Source organism: Akanthomyces muscarius, chromosome 1, assembly GCF_028009165.1.
Source record: "Akanthomyces muscarius strain Ve6 chromosome 1, whole genome shotgun sequence".
NCBI classification, from domain to species: domain Eukaryota; kingdom Fungi; phylum Ascomycota; class Sordariomycetes; order Hypocreales; family Cordycipitaceae; genus Akanthomyces; species Akanthomyces muscarius.
The window spans coordinates 7,353,095-7,367,017 of NC_079241.1; the positions used below are offsets into that span (position 1 = coordinate 7,353,095).

Sequence of the window (13,923 nt, forward strand, 5' to 3'; positions counted from 1 at the left end):
CGGTAGAACCTGCGCTCTTACAGCGCGCTCTGGACCTGCCAATAATCACGAATGCCCAGGGTCGGGTCACTAAAAATGGCTCAGTGAATTTTTTCCTGGTATTATGTCAACTCAATAACTGGCAATATTCTAAAGAGCGACGGCCGTGCCGCGACGTGGCTCTTTCTATGACGCGACGTAAAAGTTGAGAACGGTCGCCAAGTAATACAACCAACGTTGCCAGCACTGCGACAGCATTAATCTTGAACATGGCATCAAGCTCGAATCCTGTCATTATTATGCAATTATTTTAATAATGCGACTTTTACAATTCAACCTGACAAAAGACAGCTTAGCAAACTCAGCCCCTAGTAAAACAAGCCAGGGGCGCTGAGATCCTACATCCATCTCTCTTTCCCCGAGGAGGCCGCCGTTGCAAGATTTGGATGGATCCCAGATCTTACACTTAAGGATGATAGAGTCCCAGCCAATAGGATGCCGGCTCCAATGGGCTGTCTTTATCGGAGTCAAAGATAAGTCGCCCAGCTCCGGATTGCTACTTCTCTGACGTGCCAAGTGGGGGCCGACAAAAGGACGCCGCTCTAGGTAGGCCAGAAGGAGACATGCTACTTCTTACTACTTCTTTATATCTTTTGCTTCCCTATGAATATTTTTATTCTTTTTAATAACTTAAGTCTATTTCTTATTTTCTCTTGTTTCTCTCATTCCTCTTATTCTTTTCATTCTCTCTAGCTAATATAGTTTTCTGAATTTCTCTTATTCCTCTAACAACCACAAGCGTCTTTTCCGCTACCCCCTTGCGTGCGAAACACCACAGCTTGGCGCCGCGTTACATGATGCAATGCGCCGGCTTCGCCACAAACAAAGTACAGCACCGTCACGCGGATTTTGCGTTGACTCTTCTAGTAATCTCTTTAAATTCTCCGTCTTTTCTAAGGCTTTCTTATACCTTAAGGCCAGGCTGTCTGAGTATAGCCCGCGGGCCGTCGAAACACAAATGGTGCAGCTCCATTCCTCAAAAGACGTTTGCCCTTCTCCTTCTTGTCGAGCTCTTTCCCTGTCTATGTCATGCGTCACTGATATGAACATGACTCTTGATGTTACATCTTAGACTGCAACACCACGTTGATCGTCGCCGCCAAGGCAGCATGTCTCACTGATAACTGTCCTTCCCTCGAACAGTGTGCGTCGTCACTCTCGCGCAGAACACGTAGTCGCTTAGCTGTTTCACAGCACTGCCTTGCTCCCGCAACACAGGCAGTTTTCGGTGCTGACACAGACTCATCGTATCCAATTGCAAGCCGATCTTCTGTGCATGGCAGCGTCATGTTTCAAGCTTAATTTTTAAGCATTCGGCTAGCCAACATGATCAACCCTGCATGCCCGTGCGTTTTTCTTCTTACTCGTCCTTTATTTTTAGCCTCTTCCCCCTCCAGCGTTTCAACCATTTTTTTTTTCGACATCTATCATCAAGAAAACACCCTGGAGTAGTTTTGCTTCTTTTGCTGTCGGAAGATGACATGGATGACTTCCGCCCGGCGACCATTTGCGCCTGGGTTGGTCGTGGCGGCGGGTCACGAACACAGTCACGGCTCTTGGCAGCAAGGCGCAGCAGCGCCTCTCCCTTTACGTGTCCCAATGCATCCTTCAGTCCTCCTACATGTGTACCCTTCTGTCCTCCCGCCAAGATGCGCTGGGGGCCGTCTGTTACGCCGCTCCGTGTAGGTCTAGATTGGATCTGCGCATCGCTGCCGCTGGGCTGAGATTTGGCCCCATCCCGCCAAGCCGGCTTCTGAGATTGCCTGTGCATGCCAACATCTTTCGGCATTTGCTTCTCCTCGATTGAGACATCATCTTTCCTGTATCGGCTCGCAGATCCAGTGCCAGCTTGTATGCACGCTACCAGACTCTGCTTTATGCTGACAGGCAATCACGGGAGAACACGGAGAGGGCTGTCAAACGTTCGAAATGCATGTAAGATAAGCTTAATTTTTCTGGTGGGGATCGCAAAGAGTACACGCAAGTCCGAACCCTGCACCAACACCATGTCTCAGCACGGATGCAAGTGTGGAATCTCTACACCGTACAACAGCCTTGGCGTTGGGCACATCATCCCTCAGTATTCCTTGTTTGGGCGTCACAAGACTGCTAGGCTGTTTGATAACAAACCGACTTCTCAAATACCTGTTGGGTATAATACGGCCGCCTCTCCCGTCCACTCCAGAGTGGCTTAGGTACTGTAACGCCTTTTTTTTGGTCCCCATCGTTTCTTGGCTTTGGTTGTTTCTTTCCGCTCGTAGAAACACATCATGAATGCTGTTGGCCCCAACTCACCCAAGTGCCTCAAATATGCACAGTTTGCCTCACATCTGGTACGGTGGCAGTTCAAAGTGATTTACTGGACATTATTTATTACAAATTTACTGCTCTTATTCTTCGGATCATTTGTATACATCAAGTGAGAAAAGTCCTCTCCACTGCTAAATCTCTGCTGACCATATGCAGAGCCCAAGACGCCCTGTCAAAATACTCGGAGCATCCTGGCCGGCTTCAGAAGCGTCTTCGAATATGTATCAGCATATGCACAGGATGCGTCCTCATATCAACGGTGATAGTCGTGATGGAAGTCTACACATTGTTGGCGCTACAGTTTTGCGACGGCGAAGACCTCATGTCTCTATACTGGTCAACGTGGACCATGATCCAACTCGGGTCGCTGATTGCCATGGTTGGCGTCATTCTAGCTATGGTTCACACTTTGCGCAATAAACGTCACCCGTGAGTACTCTTTCGGCCACTGATGCGGCGCCGCTAACAGATGACAGTCCCTGGGCGCTGGCGCTGGGAACACCAGTCCTTGTTATTGCAGGGCTGCTGCACATGTGCTATTATTGTACGAGAGCGCACTGTAAGAAGTTGTACAGAAAGTCAAAGTCGGAAACGGAAACCGAGCCGCCGATGAGCAGAGTGTATGTAAAGACTTGACCGCTTAACAGCCAAGCGCTAACTCGATCAGCAATACCATCGGCCCCAGCTCCAACAATTCAATCGATGAAACAATAAGAGGCGAGTTTATTGGGTTTACAATGGAAGGGGGACCAATAGTCAGATTCACGAACAGCGACGTGATCGATATTCCAGAAGGTGCTGAGCTGCTGGGTCGATCTGAAACCAACAGCGTCTTGATCTCGTACCGTAGAGACTCGGTCCGCTTTCTGACAGAAGACCAGGACACCGGCAACGAAATATCTAAAGTACAAAATAGCAACCAGAGCGCACAAGAAAAATCATAGATAAAAACGGAATGGAAATTCTCAATAGCCAGTATCATGTTCGACAAGCTGATGTTTATCCTTTACTGAGTGTGGTGTAGGGTAACACAGAAACAGGAAGAGGTAGAACAGTGGCTAGGCTATTATATTTCTTTTTTCGTCATATTTTTCCTATTTCTCTACATTCCCCATTTCTAGCAAATATCTTGCTTTCTAGTATCTCTCTATCTTTAGAGTCGCTAGCAACCACTGATCTCTTTCTTGACTACCCGCTTGCCATGACTAGCAACGGGCGATGCTTTGAAATAGTGCTAAAGTGGCGGGGTTTGCGGTTTGACGGTTTTGGCGGGGCAAATGCCTGGAGAGTCGGGCTGCTTGCTTGCTTGCTAATCAAGTTCCAAACATCCTTTCTTTGCGCCACAACTTATAGTTTACCAACTGCACAGGCTTGACGAAAAAAATAGCCGGAGTCGAATACTTTAAATCAACAAAAAACTTACGTTGGCTACAGTCTACACCGTAGGTTGACCATGGGCTTGGACAAGGTCAAGCACATTGTGCTAGTAGGTTGCTCGTCCTGCCCTTCCGCACCGTCGACTGACAACACAGGTCCTTTCAGGCAAAGGCGGCGTTGGCAAGTCCTCGGTTACGACACAAATCGCGCTTTCGCTAGCCCTCACAGGGCACTCGGTCGGCATTCTCGACATTGACCTGACGGGTCCCTCGATCCCGCGGATGCTCTCGATCGAATCGTCCAAAGTCACACAAGTTCCCGGCGGCTGGGCACCCGTGTGCGTGCAAGCTGCCGACACAGACACCGGGACTGGCGGCCTGTACGCCATGAGCTTAGGCTTTTTGCTCCCGCAGCGCGGCGACGCGGTGGTGTGGCGCGGGCCGAAAAAGACTGCCATGATCCGGCAGTTCTTCAAGGACGTGCTGTGGCCCGAGATAGACTATTTACTTATTGATACGCCACCAGGAACCTCGGACGAGCACATTTCGCTGGCGGAGACACTGCAGCGGGACGCGCGCCCAGGTCAGGTGTCGGGGGCGGTGGTGGTGACAACGCCGCAGGCGGTGTCGACGGCCGACGTGCGCAAGGAACTGAACTTTTGCGCCAAGACGAGCATCAATGTCCTTGGTGTGGTGGAAAATATGAGCGGGTTCGTGTGTCCGCACTGCTCAGAATGTACAGACATTTTTGGATCGGGGGGCGGCAAGGCAATGGCGGAGGAGTTCAAGGTCCCGTTCCTCGGGGCAGTGCCGATGGATGCGCAGTTCATCACGTTGGTAGAGGAAGGGCGACGGCCGCAGTACCCAGTAGGTACGCACGTGAATGGGCAGGATATCTCAAGCGAGGAGAGAGCCGGTGATGATACGGGGCCGCTAATGGAAAAGTACAAGGACTGTTCGCTGTATCATGTGTTCAAGGGTATAGCGGAGGGATTGGCTGAGGGGGCGACGAGCGAAATTTTTTTTCTTTGAATTACAGCATCAGACATCTAAAACACTATTAATCAGACATGGCACTTGAAGCCTAAAAACTCATTGAGGGGATCCGGCGCAGAGCGACGGCTCGCTTGTTTGTTTTGCGGAATCGTGTACACGACCACGTAGATCTTTTGTGCTCGCATACGCAACTAGGGCAGCGACATGCCAACTGAAGCCAGTCTGCCGTCCGGCCCAGCTGGCTCGCGTGCGACATGTCCATCTGCGGCAACGGCAACACTCACGCGGGTGATTGGCGACCCGGCCATGGGCTATGCCGAAGCCGGAGGATTATTACGAGTGAGAGCTCTCAAGCCAAGCTACAGGGTCGGCACCCGGCCCGGGACTGACTGCTGCGAGACCCATCCGTGCAACTAAGACATTAACTTAGAGCGCCATGTGACGCCTAGAACAGGGTCAATCAACGCCGTCTCGATGCAAGCCTGTAAGCTTAGAGCTGGAGCACATTTCAGCTTGCTGCTGGAGCACATTTCAGCTTGGTGCCAGATAGCCGCAACCGATACAGTCTGACTGATAGTAACCAGAAGCTAGCAGATGCGAAAGTGATTTTTTTCTAGTTATATAGTTGTAAATTCATGAATTTGCACTTTGCTACATTGGGCGTCGCCGTCATCAGCTAAAAATTTCAACCTTCCACAGCTGTCAAGTGGGGAACGTCACCACCATCGAGCCCAACGCCCGAAATATTGACACACAGAATCTCGTTCAGCTCTCGTGCCTGCTTTCCTACTTTTCACCGCACAGGACATTTTGTCTAAAACAAAACCGCACATACACGACCTCTCTGCAGCAGTAGGACTCGCATGCAGTAGCCCTGCTCCTATTGCATACGAATTTGTCTACCCGGGTCAAAACTGCGTCTTTTGTGGCCCGACGTGGGGAAGGACAAAATCTTCTTCTTGGCACCATCATCGCCCTCGACGAGCTCCCATTACCACCTGGGGACGCGCGCCGCCTCGTTCTGCACCGAATTTAGAACTCAATGTTGCACGCCCGCTCGTAAATTGCCGAGCTTGCTCATCTCCAAGACGGTCGTGACCGTTTCGACCGTCCCACCTTCTGCTTGTCCACTGGTCTTCCATGCGTCCAGCAGACCCTCTTCGCTTCCTATTCAACAGACCATCCAAGTATGCCAATCTCAGACTCAGCCCGCGCGACTCGCGCCTCCATCGCCGCCTGCTAACCAAACTTCCCGTTTCAAGGCCTCGATAGCACCTCTTGCTGAAAGAAAAAACCGCGCTCTGCTGCAGACCTCTTACTGCAGAACCCCGCTCGCCATTCGGCAGCATCGCCGCCTCGTCCTTCGAAAAGCAGATTCTGCCGTCTGCTAGCTCCGATACTCTCCCATAGGTATCGGACTGCAGCCTAATTGTCACAATTCCTCCCGAAAAGAGGTTCCAACATTCCATCTTCCGACCCCCCTAACGTCCTCTCGCGACGTTAACAAGACTCTTCTCTCACCAACGCATTGCTGCTGGCTCCGCCAGCGCCAGAGACTCATCACTCTCCTGTGGGCCTACTCTCTCAAGCAGACACCGCAAGGTCTGTTTGAGCGGCAGCTAGTGCTCCGCGGACTCTGCCATCCGGGCAAAGAACCCTTCAACGTCTCTTGATTACCAACCGGCCTCCATTTCACGCCGCCATTATGGTCCAGTACTCGGTCCCAAGCAACTATACCTTTTCTCCGTCCTCTGCGACTCCCCACTTGACCATCAATCACGATGTTGTTGCCGACCTAGACTCGAGCAACGCCTTTGAGGGTCCCGAGAAGCTTTTGGAGGTTTGGTTTGCCCCCAGCGCCGATGCTCTACCCGTCAATGCCTCCCCTTTGGGCCTCAAGACCGTTGAAAAGGAGACATGGGAGTCCATGCTCGACATGGTTCACTGCAAAGTCCTCTCCGTCCTCGAGTCCGACACTGTCGACGCCTACCTCTTGTCTGAATCGAGCATGTTTGTCTTCCCCCACAAGCTGATTCTCAAGACCTGCGGTACTACCACACTTTTGCTTGGTCTCCAGCGCCTTCTTCATATTGCTGCGGTCAATGCTGGCTTTCCATTCAGTAACGCCAGCTCGGTCGACAACATTCGCGCGGCGGCCACACCGTACCGCGTCTTTTACAGCCGCAAGAACTTTCTCTTCCCGGACAAGCAGCGCGGCCCTCACCGTAGCTGGAAGCAGGAAGTCAAGTACCTCGACGATATGCTCAATCACGGAAGCGCTTACATGGTTGGCAAGATGAACGGCGACCATTGGTACCTCTATCTCACCCCACCGAACCAGGAGCTTACACCCCCTATGACGCCTCAGTCCGAGACCAATGACAATGCTATCGAGGGCGACAACACCGAGCTTGGTGCTGTCGAGTCAAGCGGCGACGAATATGTTGACGAGACCCTGGAGATTCTCATGACTGATCTTGATCCCGAGAATGCAAAGCAGTTCTTTCTTTCGCACGCGAGTGCGGTCGCTTGCGATAAGATGGCTGCTGAGAATAAGGCACTCTACTCTGCCAGCAACGGCGATGCCGCTGAGCCGTTGGACGAAGTCGACGTTTTTAGTAACGGAAGCGACTCCGACTTGCACGATGGAGTCAAGGCGCTCGGAATTGATGAGTCACTCACCACTGAGGGCCATGCCCTTGGCACCGTCATCTCCGACAACTGCGGATTGGCCGATGTGTACCCTACCTCGGTCTACCCTGACGCGCGCATCGACGCGTACCTTTTTAGTCCCTGCGGCTTTTCCGCCAACGGTGTCGTGCCGGCTCCCCCGACCGCGGATGGTGAGAGCAAGGCTTGCCACTACTTTACTGTGCACGTCACTCCGGAGGACGGCTTCTCTTTTGCGTCGTTTGAGACGAACGTGCCCGGCGGACAGAAAGGCCGTGCCACTGCCGATATTATTTCGCACGTAGTCGACATCTTTAAGCCCGGGCGCTTTAGCGTCACGCTCTTTGAGGCCAAGGGCCGCCGTGCCAACCCCTATGGCGCTGGTGCCGACCAGATCCGTGGCTTGGCGGGCAAGCGCCTTGCTGACCCTGTCCCGGGCTACAAGCGTGTTGACCGTATTGTGCACGAATTCGACGACTATAACCTCGTTTTCCGTTTCTTTGAAAAAGATGGCTTTGCGGGGCCCAAGGGGGCTCGTGTTGGAGAGGAGGAGTGACCTGGCCCTATGGATGGAAGGATGGATGTCAGGTCTGCTCGGTCTTGAATGCAAGGACTCACGTTTGATCTCGCACCTGAGTGACTGCGAAGCTTTTTCAAGGTTAAAAGTTAGCAGACACTCCCAATGTTTACTTTCTTGGCTCCCTAATTTTGTCACGCCTTTTTTTCTGGCTTTGCCAGGGCCACTCATTGGTTCGATTGCGCAACGATGACGGCAGCGTATTTATGAGTTTTGACTATTTACGACTGCATACTAGCCACAACATTATAATATCAATGCAATCTGAACTGTATCTATCAATGGATGTGAATTACTTGCTTCCTCCTTTTGTTTGCTGGGAGTAGAGTTGTTATCGATAAGCACGGAGACCCACCTATCTTTTCTCTCCGCCGAAATTTCTGCCTCACAAATTTTTCCTGGCCAGAGTTTCGAGAGACACTCTAACCTCACGACCTGAAGAAGTTCGTGCACAACCCAACATAAGCCTTGCACCAGGATCTCCAATTGGACTCCTTCAAAGCAACCTATTTAAAAACTACACACAACCGCCGACATGCATCTCATGTACACCCTCGACGACAAAGGCAACCGCCTGTACACACTGAAGAAGGTCGCTCACGGGCAGGTGACCAAGTCTGCACACCCTGCACGCTTCTCGCCTGACGACAAGTGGTCGCGCCAGCGTGTGACGCTGAAGCGTCGTTTTGGTCTTCTCTTGACCCAGCAGAGTATGTTTTTTGGCCTCTGCCTTGTCGTCGTTCAGAAGCTGACTATTGAAACCGCAGAGGACGAGGAGTAAATTCCTACACCGCCACGCTTGCGAAAAGAAAACACACGATTGCGAAGCCAGGGAGGAGAGTGTGAGCGGCTTATGCGTAAAAACTAGCTCTCATGGACGGCGTTTGGAGAATTTTCTTTACTGCTCAGGCGTCTTGTTATTTGACCCCCTGAGGAATGTACAATCTTTCTTTCCTTTTTTTTGGCGTCTACGGCATTACCACGAATACAAAAGCGTATAAAATAAGCAACTTCTGCTAAGGTTCTAAGTCCGACTGCATAATAATTTAATGTTTTCTTGCCATACGAGATTACTTGTAAATGCTTTAGACCCAATTTATAAACCTGTCCCGGTTCATATACAACTTTTTATAGCCGATTCATGATACTTTCTGCCCTGATCCGTTCTGCTGTTGTAATTTGCAATTGCGTCTCGTTCATCGCCGACGGCGAGAGTTGATCGTTCTTCCCGCTCCAACTTTGATTTTCCCACTTCCCGATCGATCACCCGTCAAAATCCCTGGCAGAAACTCATCATCCATCAAGTCCTTCTTCTTCTGCTTCTTCTGTGCGTCCGATGCCTTTAGATATTCCTTCTGATCCTCGGCCAACAACAAACCCGCGCCCCAGTTATTCTGCCCACCCGCATGCTTCGCCAGTCGTCCATGCGGTGTGCCGTGCACTGGCTTCGGCACACTGTACACATTCCCTCGATTATTCCACTGGAAGCCCTTTTTCAGATGCAACCGGAAATTACCCTTCTCGTCGGTGGAGCAGCTGGTACGGATGAGGGTCGGCTGCCCGCAGCTTGGGCAGAATTGCTTCTCCATGTCTTTGGTCACTTTGAAGCATCCATGGCAGCGCAGCACCCACGTCTTGAGCTGGGTGATGCGTGAAAAGGATGGCGTGATCAGATTGAGGTTCATGCGTAGGGCGACGTTTTGCATGGCGAAATCAGAGGTGAGAACGGCCGCTTGTAGGGTGCGTTGCGGGTTCTTGGCAGGGGTCGAGCCGTTGCCCTGGGCCTTGTGCTTGTTGACGTTGGACGGCGTGATCCAACCACCATCGTCGTCGGACGCTTCGCCGTCGTCTCCATCCTCGACCACCTCAGAAACAGTATCCTCGCTGGCAGGCAAGTCCTCAAGTTTTGTGGCGTGTCCATGTTCATTTTCAATTAAAGTAGCATCCAGAGGCTCAGCCGGACTCTTTATCTTCCCAACATCCTCAGTCTTGGCGGTATCGTTGACGCTCAGATCTCCTATGGCCTCCACTGCAGCTTCTGTAGACGATATAGCCGCACTAACTGGCGTATGTACTATTCGGGCATCGTCTGTAGTATCGGTGGGCACTTGCGTCCTATGGGGAGGCTTGCCGTTGACCTGCTTCTGGTCCGGTGAGTTGCGTAGCCGCCAGTCGCCTCCGTTGCGCTCGCACTCCAAGTCGTAGCCCAGCGCCAGGACCTCGATATCTGGCTTACTGAGGACTCCCAGGTCGCCAGTCTTGCGCGCAAATTCGCGGATGATGCCCACGCTCTTGGAGCTCGGCGCCCGCACTGTCACAAACGGCAGCAGTTGCGTCTCCACTCGCGTCCGCGTTGCGGCGTCGCGAATCTCAGGCACCACAGAGGGCAGGATGTATAATTGTTCGGCCTGCGCGAGGAGAGCGCTGACAGTCGGATCGTTCTTGATGAGAGGGCCCGTGTCGAGCACCAGACTGTGGATGGGCTTGCCGGTCGTTGTCGCAGCAGGAGTCTCGCTTGGAGGGGTCTGAGGTGGGGTGGCCATGCTGATTTCGCTGTTGTTGTACGAAAGTCAGGGACAAGGGCCTAACAAAACTCGGTGTAAGAATGCTCTGAGAAGAGGGGAGTGGCAGGTCGATAGTCAGCAGCAGAATAATACGCCTGCGTGCACAAATTTGACGTTTGTTGAACCTTGATGCCGCACAATGTCGATTTCGTGACAAAATGTAGTGGGGCCGAGAAAAGTTCACCGATAACGCTTATCATTTCCTGTCGTCACACGTGATGCTACTTGACAGCTGTAGAAGCCGAACATGAGAGCAAACCGTCTTCATCTTCATGGTTATTGAAGAAAAAAATACCTCTAGGACATGCAAAAATTCCAGGCCGCAGTGATGAATCTCACGACGGATGTAAATTAATTTCTAGCTGCGCGCGGTTGCCGTTAGCCACCCGTCGTGCCGTCCATCAAAGTTGATCTACTAATCTCTACACCGTCGTCTGTTGATTCAAGGACTCACTTTCAAATCTGACAGAATTGAACTCGTGCAATAGCGATATCAAATCTACAGAGACGCAGCGATTATCATCGCAAAGATTATCGCGCAACTATAATCAAATTGAAACGCCGTGCCGTCGTCGTGACTATTGTGCGGACGGGGCTGCTGGTATCACACTGTGCAGCGCGCTAGTTGATTGGCAACGTTGGCTGTGTGGCTGTCTTGCTATGGCAGTCCGAGTATCTTGCATCGGAGAAGACCGAGTGATCGCTCACGCCCCTTTCGTCAGCAGGCCAGGGAGGGATACGCCCGGAGCTACGGCCTCTAGGGGTAGCGTAGCGATAATCTCCTGTCAACTCTTCACTACGGAGCAAAGATACTTACCACGAATTCGCCTTTGCTGTTGTATCCACACTGGCGAGCCACTCGCCACTCGATTACAATACGACGTGCTGTATGGATGTTAGCTGGACGAACCGCTCGGTGGACAAGTATTCACATCGCAGTAGAGCCAAGACACGGTGTTAAAGAGATGCGCTGTCTAGCGGCTGCCGTTCGACACCCATCGGGTTCCTATCAGGGACTGCACAAATGAGCGGTCCCTCATTTTGGCGACCAGCGGGGACCACGCTGTAGGAGTGTGACGGATAGACTTTTATTAAGTCGGCTGTCAGAAGTGTTGGGGTAAATGCGCAATTTACCAGAGCGCTCAGTTGCGGTTTAGGCAGACGAGTCTGGAGACCCCACAGATCATCGGCGTGGAGGTGGTCCTGTTTCGTGTGTAACGCTCAGAGCAAGGAACCCAGAGGCCAGGCAACCAGGCACAGGCAACAGGATGTAGCTGTTGGACAGCCCGGGCAAAACGAGGCGGAAAATATGCCAGTACACGACCCGTGCTTTTGCAGGCTGTAGCTGCAAAGGGCACCCATGGCATGCTCGGCCGTGGCGCATGGTCTTCTATTTATGACGCCGTCTCAACGCCATGCGCGGCGAGGGCCGGGAACAACATCCTCGAGCACTTGGCTGTCCCATCGATGACCTGCCAAGGCCGGTTGGCGCAAGAATTCCGCTCCATGTTCGCAAAGCCGGCGTGATTCGCGCGGCAGCGCAGATGTTCCGCCTTGGAATCGACTTCCGAGTCACAACTGATCATCACATCCCGGTGCATTGATAGATTGTAGCTGCTGGCGCATAGCAGACGCTGGATGATATATGTGCTAGCACGGGTTAATTAGTGTGAATAAGCCGTGCCTCTGCACCTATTCACTACCCTGTCATCAGTAACTACCAGCACCAGTAGTCCGTCATACCCGCATATGGCCGGGCGGGTCATCATGTCACTCACCACGCCCCAGGCGTAAGTGTTCCAGACGTCTCCTTTGGCGGTGCCTCCCCAGGTTGCATCGAGAAGAGCGAGATGCCGTTTTGGAAGAGAACAAATCGGATCAGTTTCACGTTACCCCTTTTACGAATGGCATCGGCAAATGAAAGCAGCTCTGAATCTTCTCTCGCGGCGTCGTGAGAGGGCGACTTCGCAGCACACGACATCCACAGCGGAGCCAGGCTTACTGGGCAGTGACTGGACAAGTTGAGATGCCGCGTGGCGCACCTCCATGACGCTAATACAGAGCGCCCCCGGCCTGTTTCCAAAAACCTTCCATGTAACTATGCACGGTTCAGTGATGGGTGGCGCTGGGTGGCGGTCGGCCGGGAAAGGGCAGCGCGCGTCGCACAGGATTTGACAACTGGTGGCCGCGTTCCGAGAAAGCCACAAAGTGCCTTGGCGTACCGTATCGGGGAATATTCTGGCTGTAGTGCGACGCCGCAAAGTCATCGGAAATCGGCTAGGCAGTGCGGCTGCCGAGAGAAAATTTTCATGGCATTTCCGACGTCAGGCCTATGATGGAATACAAGAGATGGCAGATCAGACGCACAATTCACAGCACGCATTTCAGAGGGGACTGGGAACGCTGCCGGCGCAAAAAGGTTCCATTGAAACTAATATTGAATGTGACGCCAGCCTCAATTTTTCCCCCGGAATCTTGCAGACTGTCCGCGACTTTATTTGGTGGGCTGAGCACAGCGGAAACGAGGCATTTTGCGACCAGTTTTTCGAAAGTCTGGATCAACGAAAACCCTTGACGGACCAGGACTCCATTCCTCGCCGCGCAAGCGTAACGGGCCCTCGCCATCCTGTAGCAAGGGGAAAAAGGCCCTTTCGCTTGAGGATGGTTGGCTCGACTCAGCATCCTGGAGCCTCGTAGTAGCGGCCCACACATTGTTACCCTCCCAAAGTGGGCTTCATTAAGGTCATCCGCCGGCTTCTAGGGCCAATGCGACTCGGAAGGAGTGGGAATGGTATTATGCTATGGAGCCAAGGCCCGGCCAGGGTGGACGCGGGCTTTCTGCCTTCTCCTACATACAACTGGCACTCTCGTTGTATACCCCCGGAACTTCAAAATACTGTTACGAAAAGTTTCCATAATTCACGGCTTGTGCAATCGTCCGTCCTCACGCCCGGAGCTTTGAGCCAATGAACGTCGCGGCATCTGGTACGAGACAGCATCTCGTAATATCTGCACAGCCAGAGGATGCGGTGCGGGGGGAAGGGCCAGACTGAGTCCAGCCCAGATCCGGGGTATTTGGGTTTCTCTTTTGTCGTCAGTGGCAACCAGCAGCGGCGCTACTCCGTTCGGTGTCTCACCGCGACGACGGCCTGGGTTGTTCTCTAAGACAAAAGGTCGCAAGCGCCCAATCCACAAGAGACATGCTGTAGAATGGGACGCTATAAACGGCAGAATGCAACATGCAAAACATGCAAACGTAAACAGGGATGGATTAAAAAATAGAATGGACGATCGGCAGCAGAGAAGAAAATTGGAAAAGATACCTACCAGCAAGGTAGCTCATCCAGTCTTGCTGATAACGTCGCCGCTCCGGCCATCCTGGCCCACCATC

The 13,923-nt window shown here is 52.4% G+C and overlaps 5 protein-coding genes across 5 annotated transcripts; 3 read left to right on the top strand and 2 right to left on the bottom strand.

Annotated features, from left to right (window-relative positions):
• Positions 1–2,309: 2,309 nt before the first annotated feature.
• On the top strand, positions 2,310–3,293 carry LMH87_007503 (uncharacterized protein; the record flags this gene model as incomplete). The annotated part of the gene is made up of 4 exons (XM_056192605.1): positions 2,310–2,458; positions 2,506–2,778; positions 2,826–2,969; positions 3,017–3,293. The coding sequence occupies 4 exons, from the start codon at positions 2,310–2,312 to the stop codon at positions 3,291–3,293; spliced, it is 843 nt and encodes a 280-aa protein (XP_056060809.1).
• Positions 3,294–3,802: 509 nt separating this feature from the next.
• LMH87_007504 (uncharacterized protein) lies at positions 3,803–4,813 on the top strand (the record flags this gene model as incomplete). The annotated part of the gene is made up of 3 exons (XM_056192606.1): positions 3,803–3,835; positions 3,882–4,704; positions 4,794–4,813. 3 exons carry the CDS (start codon positions 3,803–3,805, stop codon positions 4,811–4,813), a joined length of 876 nt encoding a protein of 291 aa, XP_056060810.1.
• Positions 4,814–6,426: 1,613 nt separating this feature from the next.
• LMH87_007505 (uncharacterized protein) lies at positions 6,427–7,947 on the top strand (the record flags this gene model as incomplete). The annotated part of the gene is made up of 1 exon (XM_056192607.1): positions 6,427–7,947. One exon carries the CDS (start codon positions 6,427–6,429, stop codon positions 7,945–7,947), a length of 1,521 nt encoding a protein of 506 aa, XP_056060811.1.
• A 1,217-nt stretch (positions 7,948–9,164) lies between these two features.
• LMH87_007506 (uncharacterized protein) lies at positions 9,165–10,511 on the bottom strand (the record flags this gene model as incomplete). Its single annotated transcript, XM_056192608.1, has 1 exon — positions 9,165–10,511. One exon carries the CDS (start codon positions 10,509–10,511, stop codon positions 9,165–9,167), a length of 1,347 nt encoding a protein of 448 aa, XP_056060812.1.
• A 2,940-nt stretch (positions 10,512–13,451) lies between these two features.
• On the bottom strand, positions 13,452–13,734 carry LMH87_007507 (uncharacterized protein; the record flags this gene model as incomplete). The annotated part of the gene is made up of 2 exons (XM_056192609.1): positions 13,452–13,617; positions 13,670–13,734. 2 exons carry the CDS (start codon positions 13,732–13,734, stop codon positions 13,452–13,454), a joined length of 231 nt encoding a protein of 76 aa, XP_056060813.1.
• Positions 13,735–13,923: the final 189 nt, after the last annotated feature.